The sequence below is a fragment of the Sphaerodactylus townsendi genome, linkage group LG05 (assembly GCF_021028975.2).
Source record: "Sphaerodactylus townsendi isolate TG3544 linkage group LG05, MPM_Stown_v2.3, whole genome shotgun sequence".
Lineage (NCBI taxonomy): Eukaryota > Metazoa > Chordata > Lepidosauria > Squamata > Sphaerodactylidae > Sphaerodactylus > Sphaerodactylus townsendi.
In genome coordinates, this window is record NC_059429.1 from 47,272,112 (window position 1) to 47,295,457 (window position 23,346).

General features: G+C 41.2%; 1 protein-coding gene across 5 annotated transcripts in view; it reads left to right on the top strand.

Annotated features, from left to right (window-relative positions):
- The window catches only part of ZNHIT6 (zinc finger HIT-type containing 6), a 45,292-nt gene that overhangs the window by 2,539 nt on the left and 19,407 nt on the right, over positions 1 to 23,346 (top strand). For 4 of the 5 annotated variants that reach the window (XM_048497392.1, XM_048497395.1, XM_048497394.1 and 1 more), the window contains exons 2-8: positions 4,149 to 4,214; positions 4,303 to 4,409; positions 4,901 to 4,986; positions 7,409 to 7,512; positions 18,087 to 18,155; positions 19,735 to 19,815; positions 19,999 to 20,079. In XM_048497392.1, coding sequence (XP_048353349.1) covers positions 4,149 to 4,214; positions 4,303 to 4,409; positions 4,901 to 4,986; positions 7,409 to 7,512; positions 18,087 to 18,155; positions 19,735 to 19,815; positions 19,999 to 20,079 — 594 coding nt within the window. The remainder of the gene's footprint in view (positions 1 to 4,148; positions 4,215 to 4,302; positions 4,410 to 4,900; positions 4,987 to 7,408; positions 7,513 to 18,086; positions 18,156 to 19,734; positions 19,816 to 19,998; positions 20,080 to 23,346) is intronic. The other variant, XM_048497396.1, reaches the window with a different exon arrangement.

Sequence of the window (23,346 nt, forward strand, 5' to 3'; positions counted from 1 at the left end):
TTTCTGTCAGTTTTCTTCATTCCAGCTTTCTTTATATGTTCTGCATATAGTTTGAAGAGACTGGGAGATTGCCAACTGAAACCCATTCTGTTTCTCCATATTCAGTCCTAACAGTAGCCACTTGTCCACAGTATAAATTATGAGTCAAAACAATCAGATGCTGTGGCACACCCATTTCTGTTAAAATGAACTATAACTTTTCATGACCCATGCATCAAGCGGCCCCATCTAAAGCGGGGGGCGGGGGATCTGGCCATGGGAGCTGCACGCAGCTGCTCTAGTGGATTTGCCCTCTCCAGGGTACTTATCCTGGTGGAGGGGCGAAACCACCGGCTTGCAGCCACTGCTGCCCTCCCCAGTGGTGGGGTCGCAGGGCAGGACGCTGCAGCAGCATCCTTGCACCGCCACGCAGCAGAGTGGTCTAGGATTGTGGTTGAAAGAGGAGCTGACTTTAGTCAGCTCCCTCCTGGCCATTCACTGCCTTAAACCAGCAGCAGTTGGTTTAGACTTAAGCTGTCTAAAAGGTGACGTGCATCTATACAGCCCCATAGAGACTTCTTGGCAGTAGGAAAACTTTGTCTCTTTGGAAGCCTTCCCAGGCAACCAGAAGCCTTTGGGAGTGGCAGGGCCACAGCCGCACTGCCACCACCAGTCTCCTTACCCTTTAAATGAATGGAGATGAGTGTTTCCAGTTTTGGGGCCATTGTTTTTTTATATATATTTTTGGACTATTCTTGTTAAGATTGTGATGGAATCCATTTCTGTTGCCCCTTCATTTCTTGGATCTCGTGGAACAGATTTCTTGTCCTTTTTTGTTGCCTTCTGTTTCTTTACACTGGTTATTATAATAGTTCTCATTGTTTCTATGTGCCAGTTGCTGGAACACTGCGTTTAGACTTCTGATTCTATTTCTGTCCCTTTTTACTTTTGTATCTCATGTATCATTATCAGTTTAAATTGTTTCATCAGCCATCCATCAAAGCTTTTAATTTCTTTTGACTTCAGAAATAGCCTTTGCTCATTCTTTCTTCTTAATATCTCTGGTTTCAACCCATAGTTCTTCTGGTTCTCATTCACTTGAATTAGTAATGCAAATCTGTTCTTTACATGGTCTTATACTCTTCAGGATTGTTGTTTAGATTATACTTTGACACTATGGATGTTAGATTGCATATATAAAATGAAAACTAAGTAGCTGCATTTGCTGTAATAATATTACAATAAACATCAGAACATCTGTAAAATAATGCCAGTTCTAGGAACCAAATGCAGTATGTAAACTGTAAGGAAATAGAGAACTGTAAATAGTATATATGAAGGTTTTGTTTTGTTTAAAAATAGTTCTAAGGAGCAGCAGTGGCGTAGGAGGTTAAGAGCTCATGTATCTAACCTGGAGGAACCGGGTTTGATTCCCTGCTCTGCCACCTGAGCTGTGGAGGCTTATCTGGGGAATTCAGATTAGCCTGTACACTCCCACACATGCCAGCTGGGTGACCTTGGGCTAGTCACAGCTTCTCGGAGCTCTCTCAGCCCCACCTACCTCACAGGGTGTTTGTTGTGAGGGGGGAAGGGCCAGGAGATTGTAAGCCCCTTTGAGTCTCCTGCAGGAGAGAAAGGGGGGATATAAATCCAAACTCCTCCTCCTCCTCCTCCTCCTTCTTCTTCTTCTTCTTCTTCTAAGTGAGGGCATGCTTTCTCTGATCACTTGTAGTTTAAATTGCAGTAACACATTCTATGTGGGGCTACATTTGAAGGCAGTATGAAAACCTAAGTTCTATAATATACGGCTGCCAGAGTAGTGCTATGTGGCTAATTATAGATCATGCGTGTAAAAAACTTCATTGGCTTCCTGTACGTTGCCAACACAGTTCAAAATGTTAGTTCTTACCTTTTTATGGCAAAGTGCCCGAGACCACAAAATCTTAAATACCACCTTCTTACATGTGTGCCTGAGTTTTAAGATCTTTATCAGAGAGACTGCTTTGGAAGTGGGTGGCAATGAATACAGTAGTGTTTCTGTTATTGTGCCTTATCTGTGGGAGTGCTCTTTCCCAGCTCTTTATCTGGTGCAAAATTTGTGTACAGGTCTTGATGTGCACGATAAATTACGGTTTTCCCATTAATATATTTGTTTAGGTAGTAAATTATAATTCCAGTCTCCCAGCATTTGATGAATACTATGAATTAGAATTCAGTTGTTCACTAAAACCGACTTCGTTTGGGAATCAAAGTCTGCAGATATTACTAAAGGCCTCAAAATTACATAATACCTCCCTAAATAATATATTGCTCAGTTATTCTGTTCCAGATCATTTATTCTCTTCACCAATTTTAAATCACGACCTTCGGGATTGGATATTCAAAGGAGATAACTGTATGGACAGAGATATAATTTTACATTCCAAGTTTGCTCCCTGGTATAGTCACCTTAAAAAGGATCATCATAGAGCCTCCTATCTTGCTGGCATTACTCAGTTTAAGATAAGGAAGGCTATGACAGCATTACGATTTCAAACAATGCCAACAAATTATTTAGAAGGCAGATATGCCAAAATACCAGTTGAACAACGAATTTGTATCTGCAAACAGGAAGTAGAGGATTTACCTCATTATGTTCTGAACTGCCCCCTGTACGCAGAGCCTAGGGCTAAGTTTCTGAATAGTTTCATATCCCTGTCCCAGGTATATTATGAGTCAGACAAATTATACCTTCTCCTTGCGGATTTGGATCCCTATATATCCTATAGGGTTGGCCTATTCGCCTTGGCAGCTACAAAGATTCGCTCCAACAACGTAATAAAGTAAATGATCAAACCTAAATTGGTATAAGTTAGGTGGGAATACAATCTAGACATACTGTAGGGGGGAAAGTGAAAGACTTAGTGTTCACATGATGGATTTTTAGTGAATTTTTTTTTCTTTTTCTTACCTGTTGGAATAACAAGTTGGCTCAGAAGTTTTAATGTAATAATATTGTAATATTGTACTGGCCTATGGCTTTCAATAAAATTGATTGATTGATTGTTCCATTTATTCGAAGTTTCATCTTGTGATCATTTTTCCCCTTATTTTAGAAAGATACACTAGAATATATCATAAACTGTGGACAGTGATGACCAGGTTGTGTAGTATCGTGGGATTGATTTACCTAGAACACAGCTGTTGAAGGCACAGGAAGTCTGACATGGAAAAAATGGCAACTTTAGACCAACGATGCCTATTTATTTGCTCTTTGTCTGCACAGAAATCTCTTTACTATGTCATGCTGCACCCTGGATCAGTTTGACTTTTTCCTCAAATGGCAGTCATAAAAATAAAAGTACTGTATAACATTTGGTAGTTTTGAAAGGAAAAAAATGTTTAGCAAGACAGCCTGAAATTAAGATGACTGTATGTAAACAAGGTCATCATGCTCTGTACGGCATAATGAGACACATGAAAAATCACATGTATTTCCTTTCCAAAGGATTCATTTGACAGCACAACACACAGGATCCATTAAGGCACATTTCACTAAAAAGTAACTGTTCCATAAATTTTCTGACTTGCAGTTATTGTATAATAGGATCAGCAGTCAGAGGGCTGGAAGATCACAATCATTCATGAGATGTATTCTTGTCCATTTTCTCATGCCACTATAAATATAAACTCCAGTGTGACCTCCTCTTTAAAATGTCAGTGCCATTTCAGTGGCAGGATGCTTGAGAAATTTACCTCTGAGCAGTGGTAGAAAGTTGGCAATTTAACAGACACCATTTCCTTATTATAAGGAAGGAGTTGCATTCAGGACCACTATTGGGGATTAAATTCTTCAATAATATTTTAGTGTAACAGAAACTTCGATAGTGCAGGCAATTTGATTAACTTAACTGGGAGTCAGTTTTTGCTGATCCCCCCACCCTCCCGGGCTCTCCCAATTCACGATGCTATTTCTGGTGTCCCCTTTCTCCCCAATTCAAAGAGTTTCAGTAAGTTGCAGGGGGGGGGGGGGAGTGATCCAATCTATTGGCAGAACTCTTTCTCAGGATCAATACCAATTTTAACTAAAAAATATATCAGTTGATTTTACCAATATTTTCTCAAAATGTTAACCTTGTAATACACTACATGTTGTTAAACTGATTTTCGGTGTAATTTTTGTATTTAAGGTGTGAAATATGTAACATGGAAGAAGCAAAGTATCGATGTCCGCGCTGTATGAAATATTCATGCAGGTATATAAAATTGACTGGCATATGTTTTTCTTTACTACCTTATGTGTGACACATTGGGTGACATTATGTGTTCTCTGTTTGCTTTCAGCTTGGTTTGTGTAAAGCAACATAAAACTACAGACAACTGTAATGGAGTCAGAGAAAAAACATCCTTTGTTTCCATAAACCAATTCAGTGACTTAAATCTTCTTAGCGGTAACACTTTCTGAAAATTTCTATCTGTTCTTAAGATCCAGAGTGCTATCAAATAGATAGCTGGAAATGAGGGGCAGTGAACTGCATTTATCCAATGTCCTATTGTTTTCATGTTTGTTTTAGACCTAACTGTAAGTAGAATAGTATCACTGCTGTGTTGAGAACAGGCACCATTAATAGTGCATCTTGTTCAGTACTTCAATAGATTTTTAGCTTTTGCTGACTGGGGAAGAGCAGCGGGAGGATATGGAATTTTTCTTCAACCATCATGGAAAATTCTAGCCACTTTACATGTGTCAGGCTCTGTGCTGAGTATTTATCTAATGCACAATAACAAGTTGCTAGAACAGTGTTGCATCTTTACATGCATTAGTTATGCATCAGTTACATGCTCCTTATACCTACTTGCCCCTGACTATATCCTGTACTTATGAGGCTTATCTTTCGTACACCAATCCTTTTTCTGAAGCCGCATTTCCTGTTAATTTTAGATTATCGGTTTCTGGAAGAAGTGGGAAGAATGGCTAACTGTGCTGCTCGGGATGTCACTTCACATAAACCAAGAACAAATAAATTTGTAAGTTCTTGCATCACTCGCAATCATATTACAAATTTTTAGATGTATGGTGAGTTTTTTTGTTAATATAAGTTGGAAATATTAGCTACAAGAAAAGAGAGAAGTAGAAATTTATGAATTCAGTCACAACAAGCACCTGATAAGTTTCAAACTGAGAAATAGACCAAAATGGTCTTGAAAGTATTCACCATCTAAAATTGTCAAGAAGATTGTTAAGAAAAATAACTTTAAGCAGCAATCTGTGTTACACATAAATATGTGTACCAGACCAAAGAGCAAGCATAATGTAGTGGTTGAAGTGTTGAACTAGGATTTAGGAAACTTAGATTCGAATCCCCACTCTGCCATAGAAACTTGCTGGGTGATCTTGGGAAAGTCATATACTCTCAGCCTCAACCTTGGCAAGTATTTGGATGGGAGATGTCCAAGGAATACCAGGGATTTGATGTGGAAGCAGACAATGGCAGATCACCTTTGCACATCTGTTGCCTTGAAAACCCCTCAAAGTTGTTGAAAGTCTGCTGTGACTTGACAGCAAAGAAGGAGAAGCAGAAGGGCGGCCATGATGACAAACTGGCCATTACAAAATTGTTTATAAACAGAAACTATTAAGTATAGATGGAGTTTATCTGACACCTCTTTGTCCCTGGAAATTAGAACTCTTATCCTTTTTTCCACATGAATTAATTAATTTAGTTTTTAATTAAAGCATTAGCACTCATAACAAATATATGTCTCACATGAATGTCCAATTCTGGTGCAGAAAATTTTAAGAGAAGTATGAGTAATTCGTTTTTTAACTTCTATTTCAAAAATTTCCAAAGTAGTAAAACTTGTTGATGAAAGAGCATCATCTTGCCATTTCATCTGCAGCCAGCCACTAGAGTGCATTCATAAATTATACCCCAGCTCCCCAGTCTGGATCAGAGCAGGATGCTCCCAACAGGGAGAGGAAATTGCTGAGGTCCTGGCACATAAAAATCTAAGGATCTGGAAGATAGAGCAAGCTGTAATGGAGCCTCTGGCAGCTATTATAGGTACAGGTTCTTTCTACTCCATACCAACTCCAGCTTGGTAAATATCTGGGGCATGAGTATGGGCTTTCCACTTCCCTCCCAACCTGCTTCTCTGACAGCTGTTTGTGTGGGAGAAGGCTTCCTCCTTGTCTTTCATATATGCAAAAAGACCCTGGATTCTGTCCATAGCTTTTACACAAGTAGATGTTTTAAGTTGTGTCAGTTTTTCAATAACCAGGGCACCAAAGTGGTGATGTTCTATGAAATTACTTTTTAGGCAGCCCATAGTTTTAAAATAGTCTTTTGATGTATTGCTTTATCCCCTCCATGTTTATATGTTGCACTCTTGGGTAGTTCTAAGCTTTTGAGATGACACACTAAATGGGTAATGTTGTGCTAGTGTCATTATGAAGATAATAAGGGTACTTGCAGAATAGCTGCCATAAGATTACAAAATGCTGTTTAAAAATATTTATTCTACAGATGAGAGTACGAAGAATGTGGGCAAAGAAAGTTCAGCATTAGCCTGCATTAGAAGCAATGAAAGTAGGAGGAGTGCATTCTTTAGGAGTGATAATCTAGTTTAATCATCTTGTCCTGTTTCTTTTATACACATCTTAAATTTTCTGAGTTGGATTGGGAAGCTATATTTCCATGGTCATAAAGAGGTTCAGGAGAAAAATAAATGGAAATCTTGCTTTACGCATTTAGAAGGAATGCACCATATTTCCATCCTGTTAAAAGTTACTTTAAAAAAACTCCATTTGATAGCCTAACCATTAATTATGGCCTGTGGATTGCTAGAGGATCAGTACACAAACCTCACTGTGCTTTCATTCATATTGTATCTGTTAAACAGTTACATCTCTGCTAATTTTTGCAAGCAGTACAGTGGTATTGGAGTTGTTATAGAACAAACAGATTGCAGGGAAGTCTTTCGCTGTCATTGTACCATAGCTATGAATGAGCTTGAATACCACATGTAGCAAGTTGTAGTGTCTTGCAGAAAGAGTCTTTAGCTTTTGGAGCAATGTGTCCTACCGTGCTCCCTGTAATAAACCTGTACAACACAGCTGTTGACTTGTGAATAAGCACCCACAGCCTTTCATAAACATTTTGGCCTGTTTATTCAGGGCTGAAGAAAGGAAGAATAACTTACAGGAAATGTGAAAAAAAAACTAAAAGCAAGATACAATCAAGCCTTGCATGCCAAACATGTATAAATTTCATGTGGGAAATGCACAGTGTATGTGATTAATGCTAGATTTTGTTATATTTGTTGTGTAGGAATGGTGCTACATGTTACACTCCATCTCTCTCCCCACACTTTTATCTCATGGCCACACCTTTCAGTCAGTTGGGGGGAAATGCCATGTTTCAAAATACTGTTACTGTTGCTTTATCAGGTCAACTTTTTGAGAAACAGAGCCCGGAGATACAACATCCACTTGAAAACTTTACCAATTGGATTCACAAAGAGGAGAGAGAATTCTACATTTTTTAACAATAAGTGAGTGTCTACTTAATATCAATTTGGCGGAGGGGGGCAGCAGGCGGTTAATATGAGCAACACTCTTCATTCAGAATATAGTCTCCCAGCCAAGTATTGTAAGCTGTCAGGAGCTCAGTTCCCCTCCTGTTTATGCTACCTGCTTGACTGCGCAAACTGCACCAGTGTAGCTGCAGCACACGATTCTGCATTCTGCTTGGTGGCTCAGACATGGTGAAGGCCTGTTTTAAATGCATCATGAAAAATTAAAGACCACAACCCCATATGGGTACATTTAGAACTGTGCTTCAAAAGGCTTTTTGTTTACTTGCAACTATGAAAAATTTTCTTTATCTTTCTTCTTGTCCTTGTGTCTTAAGTAATTTACATTAAAACATTTTACAACAGAGGCATATTTGCCTAGGGATATGAGGCACCCAATGTCCCCGGGCGCCCCCATTTGGACACATGGGGGTGGGCGCAAAAATTTCAGGTTCGTTTGTGTGTGTTTTGTATTTTTGTAGTGTTTTTTGTATTTTTTTAGTTGAGTGTTCTGGACATGCATTCACAGTTGGCAGTCAAGAAGAAATGTGACATTCCACCTGTAAACCAGTAGATGTCTCTCTTGCAACAGACTAGCAAATATATTTTCCTACATTAATATACTTGCAAGCATAACTGCTATAATTACTTGTGTTGAACAAACTACCAAGAAGCAATCTGTATTGAAATATAAAGTAGTATAAAGTGTATAAGAACTTCAGAAATGCATTTCAGATGGAAATGGAGGCAAATTAAATGTGGGGGGGAGGGGGGAATCTACCCTTACTAATCAACAGAAGTCAGCCCCTTGATGCTAGCAATGAGGCTTGAGTAGCTGTTAAGACCCTTGGCTAATTTGTAACAGCTTGATTTGGTGAGTACAAATGACAGCTTGTTAATTGGCAATTTTATCTCAATTCACTTGTAAGAACTTGATACAAACTAAGTGGTTACATGTGCATCAATAATAAACTATGCCTGGTGAGTCAGTCTGGGAGAGTTTAAAGCTTAGTTCACAGGAGTGAACTCTGAGGTGCTTTCAGACAGGGATGCTGGCATCTAAGATTGGGCAACGTGTCGTGATGATGGGTTACATTAGTTCCTAGCTGTACCCTTAGAGTATTCAAAGTGAAAACATTAGCTCAGATACTCTACAGAACATTCCCAAGTCTCTTGTTTGACATCTGTTGAACCAGTACAATCAAAGTTCCTAAGAGCTGCCTTCCAATTCCCACAGGGCATGTCCAACTCTATGGTTTGATTAGTCCCTAGCTGTATCACCTGCAGCCTTGGGGTTAATTTTTTTGTCCAGAATCAAGCAGCAGGCATCTTAACCTTCAATATATACATTGTATACTATTTCTGCTCTCATTTTTTCTACCAAATTCATTTTGTTTTATCAAGCTGTGCACACACTATGGCAATGATCTTTCATAATTTGTATGTCTCCTGGAGTCAGCAGGGCATAGAGAAAGTGCCGTCTTCTCCAGTGTGAAAATCTGTACCCCACAGGGTGCAAGCTAAATAATACAAGTGTGAAGCAATCAAGGAAACAAACATATGCATAAAGAAAATGCAATTGAACAATACATTATTCAGTGACTGTCAAGCTACAGTGTTTCAGCATTCTCTGGATCCAGTGCATACTGTTTACAGTGATTTTGGTGAACAGTGGAAATATATTTCAAACAGTCCTTTAAAATAGTTTCCGCTATCAGATACCCATCACCTTGCTCACAACAATTAATTGAAAAGATGACAGTAGTATTATTCTTGAAACGGTGTTTTGTAACCAGTTGAAGACCCTTAACTTAAAATTGTTCTATTTTCAGCTAGTCATCCTTTCTTTTCTTGACAACTTTTAATTCTGTTCTTGTGTGTTTGAACAGTACACTGCATATGTGAGTTTATTCTCCTGCTGTTCTGTGCCCTCCTAGTAGAAGGCCCTATGTGTAAAATAAAGTGCACTTCAGTCAGCTTCTTGGTAAATTGGCTTGTTTCTCAGCTTCCAATGATTAAGAAAGAGTCAAACTTGCAGTAATGTTAACACAACTTTCTTGCTTATATCAAATCTCAGTTGGGTAGTTGCAGGGGCTTAGCTAAATTTCAGGAGAGATGTCCCCCAACCCCAGTGCCTTATGTTGTTAGGACTTCAACTTTACTATACTGGTCCTTCTGTTATTGGTTTGTCATAAAAGCCTCTGCATTCATTTACTTTAATGAGATTTTAGGAGTTCCGCAGGAGACGATAATCACTTAATTAGGCTGGATCAAGGTTGTTTACAGAGGCTTAGAAAGAATATAAAACACTGTAGGGAGCTGGTTTACTGAAAAGTGAATTAAGCAAGGCTGTAAATTAGTTCATTGTGGTTCAAATATGAATGCTTCTTCATCATTGCCTAATCCCTCCCCCCACCTCCTAGCTTCTATTTCCATTTTGGACAGACCAAACTAGATGTCAAAGTAGCAACAGGGATTTGTAAATATGCACTTGAATCAATTGTGAGTGTTACCAAATCTCTCTCAAAATGTTTGGTATTTAACAGAATTAAGGCATACAAGCAGGGATTCTACAAGGAGTTGCAATGGTCACATTTAATTTTTCTTCTGTATCCTGTTTGCCATGCAGTTTCATGCAGGTCCTGAGAGGTGGGGCTTTTGTCCTGAGAGGTGGGGCTTTAGTTCAGTCTCTGGAACCAGCAGAGAGGAGTAGCAGCAGAAGAGACTTGGCCAGGAAGAGCAGAGTGACCTGCTGGTGTTCATTTTGGAGGGCTTTTCTCAAAGCCACAGCTTTTAAAACAGTGTATTTTAACAGGGGTTATCTCTTTTTCTCCTTGTAAGGCTGCTGCATCTGGAAGGTGGGGCTTAACAGGGGTTAACAGAGTTCGTCTCTTGTTCCTCTTTGTCCTGAGAGGTGGGGCTTTTGTCCTGAGAGGTGGGGCTTTTGTCCTGAGAGGTGGGGCTTTAGTTCAGTCTCTGGAACCAGCGGCGCGCGCCTAACAGCGCACGCAATTTTAATTTAATTTTTTGTTTTTTAAATTAATAAGGACATATTTGACAGATAGTACGTGCAGATAGCTCCAGGGGGGCAGTGACTAAAAGCTTAATATTTAAATATCTAAACAAATCAGATATGAAGGCAGAAAGCCAGCAGGGGGATGGGGGCTTTCCAGTGTTTTGCACTGAATGTCACATGTATGACTATCTGCCACTAGGACAGAAGTCGTGGGTGTGCCCTCGCTGCAATGAGCTCCTGGCACTCAAGGAACGTGTGCGTTCTCTTGAAGCCAAGGTGGCAGACCTGGAAAAGCTGAAAGAGGCAGAGAGGGTGTCAGACGAGGCTTTCAGGGACCTAACAGCCGGGTCCCACTCCCAAGGTGACATCTCTTCAGATGTCATGGAGAATGAAGGCCTTGGGGATGGAGGGTGCCAGTCTGAGGTGGGGGAAGATGCTCCCTTAGATGGGATCCCTTCCTTAACTGGTGATCAGCTATCCCCTCGCACTGAGGATACCCCTCGGGGAGGTGGGGGGCTCCTTGTAGTGGGTGATTCGATCATTAGAAATGTAGAGAGTTGGGTTTGTGAGAGGCGTGATGACCGCATGGTGACTTGCCTGCCTGGTGCGAAGGTTGCGGATGTCACGCTTCGTCTAGATAGGCTTTTAGACAGTGCTGGGGTGGAGTCAGCAGTTGTGGTCCACATTGGCACCAACGACATTGGGAAATGTAGCCGGGAGGTTCTGGAAGCTAAATTTAGGCTGCTAGGAAACAGGTTGAAGTCCAGGACCTCCAAGGTGGCATTCTCTCAGAAATGCTACCCGTTCCATAGCGCCAGGCGAGCTAGGCAAGCGGAGATACAGGGTCTCAAATGCATGGATGAGAAGGTGGTGTAAGGCAGAGGGTTTCAGATTTGTCAGGAACTGGGGAACCTTTTGGGACAAAGGTAGGCCTGTACAAGCGGGACGGGCTTCATCTTAACCAAAGAGGAACCAGGCTGCTGGCTCAACATTAAAAAAGTGACAGAACAGCTTTTAAACTGCTGATCACTGGGGAAAGCCGACAGGAGCTGAGAGTGACTTCGGTTCGGAATACAGTATCTATGGGGATGCAGACAGAGAGGGAGGTTTTTCTAAATCAACCACATACAAGCGAGGGAACATAGCAATGTGCATGTGACAAGGGATAGTGTCTACTAAAAGACTTGAGGGTAAAGCACATAAATCCCAGGTTAAGGACAGAGACAGGGTATACAGGTGTCTCTATGCTAATAGTAGAAGCATTAGACCTAAAATGGGGAGCTAGAGTACAGAGTTTTGAAGGAGGGACTTTGATATAGTGGGCATTACAGAGACATGGTGGAATGAGGAGAACCAGTGGGATGCTGTTATACCAGGCTACAGGCTCTATAGGAAAGGGATAGGACAGGGCGCATTGGGGGTGGAGTTGCCCTTTACATCAAAGAGAGCATAGTATCACATAAAAATAGACAATGCAAGGGGAGCTGGTTCCCCTACAGAATCACTGTGGATATCAATACCAGGTGTGAAGGACAGTTTAATATTAGGAATATATTATCGTCCCCCCTGACCAAAGTGCACAAGAGGATTCTGAGATGGAAAAAGAAATTAGAGAGGCCAACAAAAACAAAAATGTAGTGGTAATGGGTGATTTTAACTATCCCCATATAAACTGGAAAAATGCATGTTCAGGTCATAGTAAGGAGAGAGCATTCCTGGATATGCTAAATGACTGTGGCTTAGAGCAGATGGTTGTGGAACCAACCAGGGGAGAGGTGATCCTAGATCTAATTCTATGTGGGACCCAAGACCTGGTGCAGGAAGTCAGTGTTGTTGAGCCGATAGGGAACAGCGACCACAATGCTGTCAGATTCAGTATCTCAGCATGCGAACAAGTGGCAACTACTAATGTAGTTACATTCGCCTTCAGAAAGGGAAATTTCTCAAAGATCAGAGGGATAGTGCATGGGAAGCTGAAAGGGAAAATCAAGAGAGTCAAAACTGTCCAGGATGCTTGGAGGTTATTTAAAAACACAGTAATAAAAGCTCAGCTGGAATGTGTTCCACAGGTTAAAAAAGGCAGCACCCAGTCCAAAAGAAAGCCACCATGGTTAACAAGAGAGGTTGAGGAAATTATCAGAAAAAAGAAAATGTCTTTTAGAAAATGGAAGTCCAGTTTGGCTGATGAAGAATATGAGAGAGAACACAAATGGTGGCAAAAGAGAAGCAAGGTAGCTGTAAGGGAGGCAAAAAAAGGATTATGAGGAACATGGCTGCGAACATCAAGACCAGCAACAAACAGTTCTTCAAGTACATCAAAAGCAGGAAGCCAGCAAGGGAAGCGGTAGGCCCGTTAGATGACAAAGGAACAAAGGGTGTGCTAAAAGATGGCAGGGAGATTGCAGAGAAGCTGAATGAATTCTTTGCATCTGTCTTCACCCAAGAGGAGCTGAGGAACATTCCTGCACCTGAACCAAGCTTCTTAGGAGGCGAATCCGAGGAACTAGCGAAGATAGTGATAGACAAGGAAGAAGTTCTGGCAGCCATTGATAAACTAAATGCTACCAAATCCCCTGGCCCAGATCGCATTCACCCAAGAGTTCTTAAAGAGCTCAAGCATGAAATTGCTGATCTTCTCACTTTAATATGCAACTTATCCCTGAAATCAGGCTCCATCCCTGAAGACTGGAAGATGGCCAATGTCACACCAATCTTTAAGAAAGGATCTAGGGGGGACCCGGGAAATTACAGGCCAGTCAGTTTGACATCTGTTCCTGGCAAATTAGTAGAATCTATCATTAAAGATAAAATTATAAAACATGTAGAAAAGCAAGACCTGCTGAGAAAGAGTCAGCATGGCTTTTGCAGAGGCAAATCCTGTCTTACAAACTTACTAGAGTTCTTTGAGGGTGTAAACAGGCATGTGGACAGGGGTGAACCGGTGGACATTGTCTACTTGGATTTCTAAAAGGCTTTTGACAAAGTTCCTCACCAGAGACTGTTGAGAAAACTCAGCAATGAAGGAATAAGAGGGGAAGTCCTCCTATGGATTAAAAACTGGTTGAGAAACAGGAAACAAAGAGTGGGTATAAATGGGAAGTTCTCACAATGGAGAGATGTCGGGAGTGGTGTAGCGTGGTGGCCAAGTTTGCAGATGATACCAAATTATGTAGGGTGGTGAGAACCACAAAGGATTACGAAGAGCTCCAAGCGGACCTTGATAAATTAGGTGAGTGGGCTCAGAAATGGCAAATGCAGTTCAATGTAGCAAAATGTAAAGTGATGCACATAGGGGCAAAAAATCCAAACTTCACATACACGCTACAGGGGTCAGTGCTATCAGTCACAGACCAGGAAAGGGATTTAGGCATCTTAGTTGATAGTTCCATGGGAATGTCAACTCAATGCATGGCAGCTGTGAAAAAGGCAAACTCTATGCTGGGGATCATTAGAAAAGGAATTGAGAATAAAACTGCAAAGATTGTCATGCCCTTATATAAAGCAGTGGTGCAACCGCACTTGGAGTACTGTGTCCAGTTCTGGTCGCCGCATCTCAAAAAGGATATTGAGGAGATAGAAAAAGTGCAGAGAAGGGCAACAAGGATGATTGAGGGACTGGAGCACCTTCCCTATGAGGAGAGGCTGCAGCGTTTGGGACTCTTTAGTTTGGAGAGGAGGCGGCTGAGGGGGGATATGATTGAAGTCTACAAAATTATGCATGGGGTAGAAAATGTTGACAGAGAGAAATTTGTCTCTCTTTCTCACAATATTAGAACCAGGGGACATTCATTGAAAATGCTGGGGGGAAGAATTAGGACTAATAAAAGGAAACACTTCTTCACGCAACGTGTGATTGGTGTTTGGAATATGCTGCCACAGGAGGTGGTGATGGCCACTAACCTGGATAGCTTTAGAATAGAATAGAATAGAATAGAATCTTTATTGGCCAAGTGTGATTGGACACACAAGGAATTTGTCTCCGGTGCATATGCTCTCAGTGTACATAAAAGAAAATACATTTGTCAAGAATCATAAGGTACAGCACTTAATGATTGTCATAAAAAAGCCCCTTTAAAAGGGGCTTGGACAGATTTATGGAGGAGAAGTCGATTTATGGCTACCAATCTTGATCCTCTTTGATCTGAGATTGCAAATGCCTTAACAGACCAGGTGATCGGGAGCAACAGCCGCAGAAGGCCATTGCGTTCACATCCTACATGTGAGCTCCCAAAGGCACCTGGTGGGCCACTGCGAGTAGCAGAGAGCTGGACTAGATGGACTTTGGTCTGATCCAGCTGGCTTGTTCTTATGTTCTTATGTTCTTATCTTTCCTCCTTGCCACCCCCCTATCCTCTTTCCTTTCTGTGCTTCCTTCACCAAACTCCTTTTTTTTAATCTGCCCCTGCCCAAGTCTTCAGCTTTATTTTATTTATTCATTTATACATTGCCTTTTTCCACAGAGGGGATCCAAAGCATTGTGCATTGCTCTGCTCGTCTTCATTTGATCCTCACAACAATCCTAGGAAGTAGGTTAGATTGAGAGTGTATAATTGGCCCAAGGTTACCCAATGAGCACCATGTCAGAGTGGGGTTTTGAACCTGGACTTCTCAGATCCTGGAAAACTCAGAAACTCTGACCACTAAATTACTGGCTTTGCTGGAGTGGCTGATGTTGAACAGTAGCAGGCAGCTGGGCCTAGGTGGGTCATGTAGGTTAGGTGGTAGCAAGTAGTCCAGTGGTTGCTAGTAGGCCTAGCCCTGATGTGTTCTTCCTCAAAGGCCCAAACATTCCTGGAAAGGGCTCCTCACCCTGCCTTTTACTGATGGAAACCAAGGCTTGAAGCAGCACTGTAGCAGCATGATAAAAAAAATACTACTGACTAGACAAGAAAGTTAACTTGTTTACAAATTGAGGGCAAGGGGCTCTGGTCAATTGCTAGAAGTGGTATAAACTGGTCCCTAACTTCTTCCCCCAGCATGGCTAGAATAGAATAGAATAGAATCTTTATTGGCCAAGTGTGATTGGACACACAAGGAATTTGTCTCCGGTGCATATGCTCTCAGCATAATGAGGTCTACGGTGACTCCATCTCTAAAACTTTACTTAGAGCCTAAGGCTTAAGTCACAGAGGACAATAGGTGGTAGTGGCCAGTGAACATTTCAACCACAGAACTGGAGGAGGAATGCAAACTGAGTAATAATGTTAGGTGGCACTACTAAAAAGCCCTCTCTTGTCAATAGTGGAATACAATGTTCTACATGTTGTGAGTTGCACAGGACAGTGAATATATGTGTTCATTGTCCTACTGTTTTGCTGACCTAAGATCCAGGAGATCTAGAGAAGATGATACTTTGGCAGCTAGTTGAGTGCATATTAGTATCTTGCAGCCCCATCCAGAGGGGCCTAATGAGCAGGGATGGCACCGCTTCAACACTGCCCCATCCCCTCCAAAATGCTTTCCCACGGCACGAGAAACAAAAAAAAAGTTTTAAGAAAAAGAGCCCTGAGAATCCCCTGGGGGAGAATTGAGATACACCACAAAAAAGTGCCATATCTCCTTTGGCTGCTCCATCAGCACACAGGGCCCAGCCAGGTAGTGGAGGCTGATTAAGGTGGGCCGCAATGTCCCTGGAATGTCCTGGCCATGCTGACAGACCTGAGGATGTGCAGCAGCTACCAGGTCACGTGCCTCAGAACCAAACAGTGCCCCGCTGCCGGTGTGCATTGCCCTTCTGTTGATGCATTTGCCCCTTGTGCCAGCAGAATGAACACTCATTCCAGCTCAGGTGCACCGGCTCCAGAGAGGAATCCCCCTCCCCCCCCCCTTGGGTTGGTAGGCATACTTCCAGTACATTTAGTATAAAGCATTGTTTTTATCATGTATATATGAGACACATTCAGTGATGGCCATAATTCTTCATTTAGAAAGCAGGATGATAGAGGTCCTGCTGCCAATTCCATTCCTAGAACTCCAATGCTTTCGGTCAGCTTGGGAAGGTACTGCATCTGCTGGTTCTGTATGACCGGCCTTAGAGATCATATCTAATGTTTCACTGCAATGTGCTGTACGTTTAGCTTATTAAAGGGTATGCTCGCACATAAAAGAAGTCTCATCCTACTAAAGAATCACCACCATTCTGCAGGAGAGAAAATATAATGCCTGTACAATTACACACAGATTCAACTTGGAGAAGAAATGCAGTCTGCAGAATCTCTTTGAGGTTCTTGTTTTACATTCCTCATTTCTGCAAATGGAGATGTGCATCATTCAGATGTTATTTTCACAGGTACTGCCACAAGACCAAGTGATTTGCTTTCTTTCTTTAATAAGCTGCAGCTGTAAACCCACAGCAAGCCTCTCGAGGTTTCAGGCAGGGGAACAGCATGGGCACCGCCCAGAGCCCCTCGGGGATGGGGCGGTCTAGAAGCCCAAAGTATAAATAAAAATAAATAAATAAATAAATGGGCGTTTGAAGGGAGGCTTGTTCCTATGTGGTTTTGTGTTCAATATAATTTTCTGCCTCCTGCATGTAACCATGTTAGTTGTTTTTCATTAAGGAAGCACACTGAGCAAGTCTTTGGAGGCTCAGGGGGACACTGTGGTTACAGCACCATCAGACTTAACTAAATTACACACTGTCTATCCATTTTTTACAATAAGATAGTTTAAGCTTCTGTCATTTGGTTTGCTTGGTTTGTCTCTTTTTTCTTTTGAGGGAGGGATCTGCTACTACCTTTTTAACAGTTTTTAAAGTTTCCTTTCTATAAAACTAACTTTTCTTCATGCTTCTTGCTCTCTATATACATATTACAAAGTGCAGTCTCATTACAGTGAATTGCATTCTAATGGTAACTCTTGAATGTGTACAGCAAAGCATATATTGAGTTTCTCCACTGTATTTGCTACTGGTGCTTATGTCTACAGGCAGTCAGGCTATAACCAATTGGGCACAGCCAGTTGTTTATCTGCCCAATAGCCACAGTAACTTTGCTATGGCAGCACTGTACTTTTTTCGATTTGTAATATTGAGCCCCCTGTAAATGTGATAAATGTTTATATTTGGCTGCAACTTAAATAAATGGTATCAGGTCTTAAATGAAGATGAGAAGAGTCAAAGAGGTGGAGGGGTAATGCAGTAGGAGAAAGGTAGCAGGATGAGAACAAAAGTGTACAATTGGGAGAGAAGTGGGAGTAGTACGGAGTTGACAGCTAAAATGGTTATTAGTATTTTAAATAAATATCAGAATAGCTGGAGTGGATACAGTTTTAAGCCACACAGCATAGGAGTGGTGTTGTATTTGAAATAGTCCTGCAGCAACACATTGTGGTTGGATTAAATTTTGGTCATGTAAACAAATCTGAAATTGAAGGAATTTTAGAAGTATGTTATCCGCATTAGTTATGACATGAACAAGCCCTGGGTGATTATATTAATAGATTTTCTGCCACCGTGTCTATATATTTGCTGTATTTGTTATTTTATATTAATATTTAATAATTAATAAAATAATTGAGTATGGGTTGTTTTTTTCAGGGAAAAAAAGTTTTATTGGCACTTGAAGCTTATCTTTCCTCACAGTCATGCCAAATTCACAGAAAAAAGGTATCAGAATATTTTGTTTGTAGTATGGCTCTTACCCTAAATTAGGATCTGTTACTATATTTTATTAGTCGTTTTTTAAAAGATTGTGACCTTTCTTGCTAAAAGTGAAATCATAACAAGGACGTATATCTATCAGTTTAAACTACTTGTTTAATTTTTTTGTTTAGAAATGTAACTGATCTGTTTTATATCTCATTTCATTGTCGCTGTGTATATAAACCCAAGAGCGTTGGATCACAGTGCTTGCAGCTCCTATTGTAGTACTGGGGAATAGCTAGAGTTATCAGAGTTCTTTTTGTAGCTCACTTAGTAAAGGGGATCACTGTATGGGCTCTTTTATAATAATGTAATTTTCAGAATAGATTAGAAGAAGACAGATCTGCCAGCAGAGAAAATTAAAAGATGTTAAAGATGTCATATACCATTTTGAGTTCCACAGTGGAAGAAAAGCAGAATGTAAATGTAACAATGTGGAGCATCTACCGTATATACTCGCATATAAGCCGAGTTTTTCAGCCCTGTTTTAAGGCTGAAAAATGCCCCCTTGGCTTATACGCGAGTCACCACTTACCATCTCACTCTTCAGGCCTCTGCCAAGGCTGGGGGCGTGGCCGGGACAACCTCCCTGCAGCTGCACAAGCCGCTTGTTTCTGCCCTTCTCGGAGGGTGAAGGGGGAACCCTGGCTGGCTGGGCTTCCCCAGCCGGCAGGCAGAGGGAGTCACTGCCCAAATAAGGAGCCCCCTCTGCCTGCCAGCTGGGTTTGAGGAAGCCCAGCCAGCTGACAGGCAGGGAGCTCCTTATGTGGGCAGTGACTCCCCCTGATGTCACTGCCCAATTAAGGAGCTCCCTCTGCCTGCTGGCTGGCTGGGCTCAAACCCAGCCGGCAGGCAGAGGGAGCTCCTTATTTGGGCAATGACTCCCCCTCATTTCACTGCCCAAATAAGGAGCTCCCTCTGCCTCCCGGCTTCCCACCCTCGGCTTATACCCAGTCAATAAGTTTTCCCAGGTTTGGGCAGTAAAATTAGATGGCTTATACACGGGTCAGCTTATACAGGAGTATATATGGTACTCGATATAGACAGAAGACATTTACATGTGCTTCTAAGTAGAGTTAACTCCTTTATAAGCCCGTTAACTTCAGTGAACTTAAAAGGGTACGCTCTGCTTAAGATTATATCATTAGCATAGGAAAACCAAAGCAGAACAGTGACTGATATTCTTTGTTCAGTGAGGAAATTACTGAGTTCTGTCTGTATTTTCAGGTAGCCCAATCCAGAGCCAGAGCCCTGGAGTGGAGCTCTGCACTGCATGGGGGTATCTCAGGAGGCTGTGGCTGCTGCCTGCCAGCGAATTTGCTCCTCTGCTGGAGTAAGTGCCCTTTGGAGGGCATTTCCATTAGCATAGGGCCTTTCAGCCCCCCAACTCTTGATTGAACTGTTCATGTGGTATATGTGCTCAATATAATAGTTATTTCCATAGTATATATAGTTGCCTTTTCATACAGGAGTATGATTGTTTGATCTGTTCTTGGGAAACGTTAAACTCTGTGATTAACATATTTTTGTATTCTGAATAAAGGGTGCCAGATGATAAACCACTGTTTGACATTCTTAAGCATTATGTTGATCCTCAAGAGTCTGATCCTGTCATTTGTCAAAGGTATGTACTGAAATGTTCTTTTGCAATACAAATCTGCTATTAAAAGAAGTTGTATAACCTGTTGTTGTTTCTTAATATTAAACTGCCCTGCAACAAGCATGTTGCTCTAGTAATTTGCTTTTAAATAATGCACTCTTATAATACAGCAGTGTGTTATGTAATGTACTATCCTTTCTATTTTAGATTAAAAATCTATACAACGTCCTCTCCGTCAGACATACAGATTCTAATGAAAGTTGAAATCAGCCCATCCAACACCAGCAGGTAAGAGGATTGATTTCTTTGTAGAAAAGAAAATGTGCATGTGATGTAGCAGCAGAAATAGCATTCAGAGAAAATATATGAAGTGCCTTATGTTTTTATAAGTATAGCTTCATAAGTAGAAGGTAGCAATGTTTTAAATGTTTAAGAAGAGAACTAATAGCATGCAAGGTTTGGATTTTGTTCTCTAAATTGTAAGTTATTTTCAGAAATGTTTCTTGTATAAGTCACTATTCTAACAAAATTTAATGGAGTTTAATTAAATGATTCTGATTTGTCTTTGAATGAAGAAGGACATACGGTTTTGCATTACAAGAGTGACATCATACTCTTCAAAGCTATAGCAAGTTGATGTGTTTTCCTAATAAGACAGTTCCTGTGAGTTTTGTTTGTTAGTAGAATGACCTAGAATTATCTAGAATGCTAGATAGCTAGATAGCTAATATACAGAGGATTGGTTTAAGATGATCTCATTGTCGATCAAGTGGTGATGACTAGTGCAAAAAGTAGAAGTTCCAGTTTGTGCTTTGCAGTCTGGCCCTCAAGCCAGACAGGAAAGATTCCACTGGGTGCCTGTACTCTTTGCTCTGGTAACCTGGCCCTCCAGTCAGATTACCAGATGCCACTGGACTCTTGCGGTTCTGCAGCCTTGTAACATGATGCAGTGGGACTTGATGCAGTGGGACTTTTGGATTCTTGCTAGGGCAAACACCAGTCAAGCTGTATTTCTGCCTTCTTGCTTTTTACAACAAGAAAGACTGTTAGGTAAGTTCCCTTGGGTAATGTCTGGAGGAAAGGTTTGTTAGGTAATGACTGTATTTTATTTGTCTTCTCTTAGAAATGTGTTGTATTGAAATTTCTACTTCTTTTCTGATATGACTCAAGTAAATATTAATATTTTGAAGTCTGGAGTTATTGATTTATTTGAACCAGATAAGCAAATAGACTTACAAAAAGAAAACTACAGTAGTCAGTTTAGATAAATGGGGGAGATGTTGGGTTGTATTCTACTGCCATTCTGCATGCAGAAGAAAAAATTTTCCCTGCTTCCTTTTCCTCTGCCTTCCACCTTTAATCCCCAAAAGGCTATTTCTGGGAAAGGGGGAAAGTTGCAGACAAAAAATCATGCCAGTGTGGGTGCTGTAATAAGGGAGAGAGAAACAAACAACATTGTCCCATCAGTGGGAATATAGAAAGATGCTAGGTTTCAAATCGCAAGATTAATACAAAAAGCATTTAATTATAATTTGTTCAAATGATGTAAAATAAATGTTTAGACAAGAATACATTTTGTCACTGTAAATAGAACCTTTACACTTTATCTGACTTGTGTTTTTACCTTCTGTGTTAAAAACCTTTTAATATTTTCAAGTGTTTTTGGTTGGTGCAGATATAAGTATTTGAATTGTGTGTAATCTAGAAGTCCAAAAAGAACTTCATCAGTAGAGGAAGGTATCTGTAACAGTGGGCTAGCACAGATCGAGTAGGCACTCACCTAAGGCTCCTCAGGAGATCTTGTCAGCCTTACTCTAACTGCCACCATTAACAGGCAAACAAAGATGAAATGTTTATGGGTTTACAAGAAAACAAGTTACAGAAATAAATTAAACTTTTCTTTTTCTCTGGCAGGAATACTTTACTAAAACACTTCAGTTGTTTCAGATATTATGTTATAGTTTCCAAACAGTTCTCTGACTCAGTTTTAACAAAACTTCCTTCCACTAAACTTCCTTCACAGGAAAATCTTTCCTTCACAGAACTTGGCAGATGCTTTAAAAATTCAACTCCTTTCACTAAAAGAGACACACTGGGCTTACTAGAGCAGGCTTTGGAGTATTCCACCTGAAAACCCACTCCTGATACTATTAATTAAATAATACACACCCTCATAGACTTCACTGTCCCATATCTAGGTGCTTTCTCCACAGAGACCTACAAATAAGCCCTCCATATGTTTTCAGTATTGCCCTTGTGATGTTTCCCTAGGACAGGGGTAGGGAACCTGCGGCTCTCCAGATGTTCAGGAACTACAATTCCCATCAGCCTCTATCAGCATGGCCAATTGGCCATGCTGGTAGGGGCTGATGGGAATTTTAGTTCCTGAACATCTGGAGAGCCGCAGGTTCCCTACCCCTGCCCTAGGACCTTGGCTCAGGTTTCACATTCAGCCTGGCCTTCATAGTCCTTCACCAAAAACTGGCTATCTAGCCTCTTGAGAACCAAAGCTCTCTCCCTCTCTAAATTCTTATTCCCTTCTCTCCCCCCCCCCAACACCCACTCACCCAACAGAACAATTTTTTAAAATCCTAAAATCTCAGATAGTTCTGGAATCCAGTAGGATTCATGAGCATCCGTGGGTGAACCATTTTAACTGGACCTCCGCTCATGCAGGGTGACATGGCCACATTCATCCTGGTTAAATAGATAGCGGTCAGACCATGGTTCAGGATGAACCTCCAGTGCTGAAACTAAATCTTCCCTCAAGGGCTTGCTGCAAAAGATTGAGTCAAGGATGTGACCCCTTTCATGTGTTGGGCCAGTCCGTGTTGAAAAAGATTGAGTCAAGGGTGTGACCCCTTTCATGTGTTGGGCCTGGAACAGTCCGTCTAGGAGTCTCCAGCACCGTATTTGATAGTATCTTCCAGCTTCTAGAGGGTGCTCACTGGTGAACCAGGTGGCCAGCAGACAATAAGAATGTTTAATCTTATCTTTGCCCCTAAGGAAAGGAGCATGCAGTCAGTGCCAGGGATAGTTTGCACTGGGAGTCTGTAGAAGGTTTCATGGAGGATAATAGCCGCACCTCTTCCCTTGCTATTTGTGTGGGGTTGATGGAGAATTGCGTAACCAGGGAGCATTAGTTGGGACAGACAACCCACATCATATTCTTCCAGCCTTGTTTCTGTTACACAAGCTAGGTCAATTTCTTCTTCCTATAACATTTCATAGATGTGTACAGTTATGTGTTTCACTGATCTAGTGTTGCACAGCATTAGTGCAAATGAGGGGGAAATAGTGCTTGTTTCAGCAACTCTTTGGATGCTAGAAACCATATGCTATTCCTGCAGAGCCATAGGTATATACGCACCTGGAAAAGCATTTTGAGCAGCACAGTAGGCTGCTGTATTAGGGGAGATCTGGGAAAGATCTGTTCTATGAGCTGAGCTGTATTTATGGTCCATTGGATCCAAGTAAGTTTTTTTTTCAGTGTATCAACCAAGTGTGTTGTTTGAAGCACGTGGTCTTTTTTTTTCACGTTGAAGCTGTTATAGC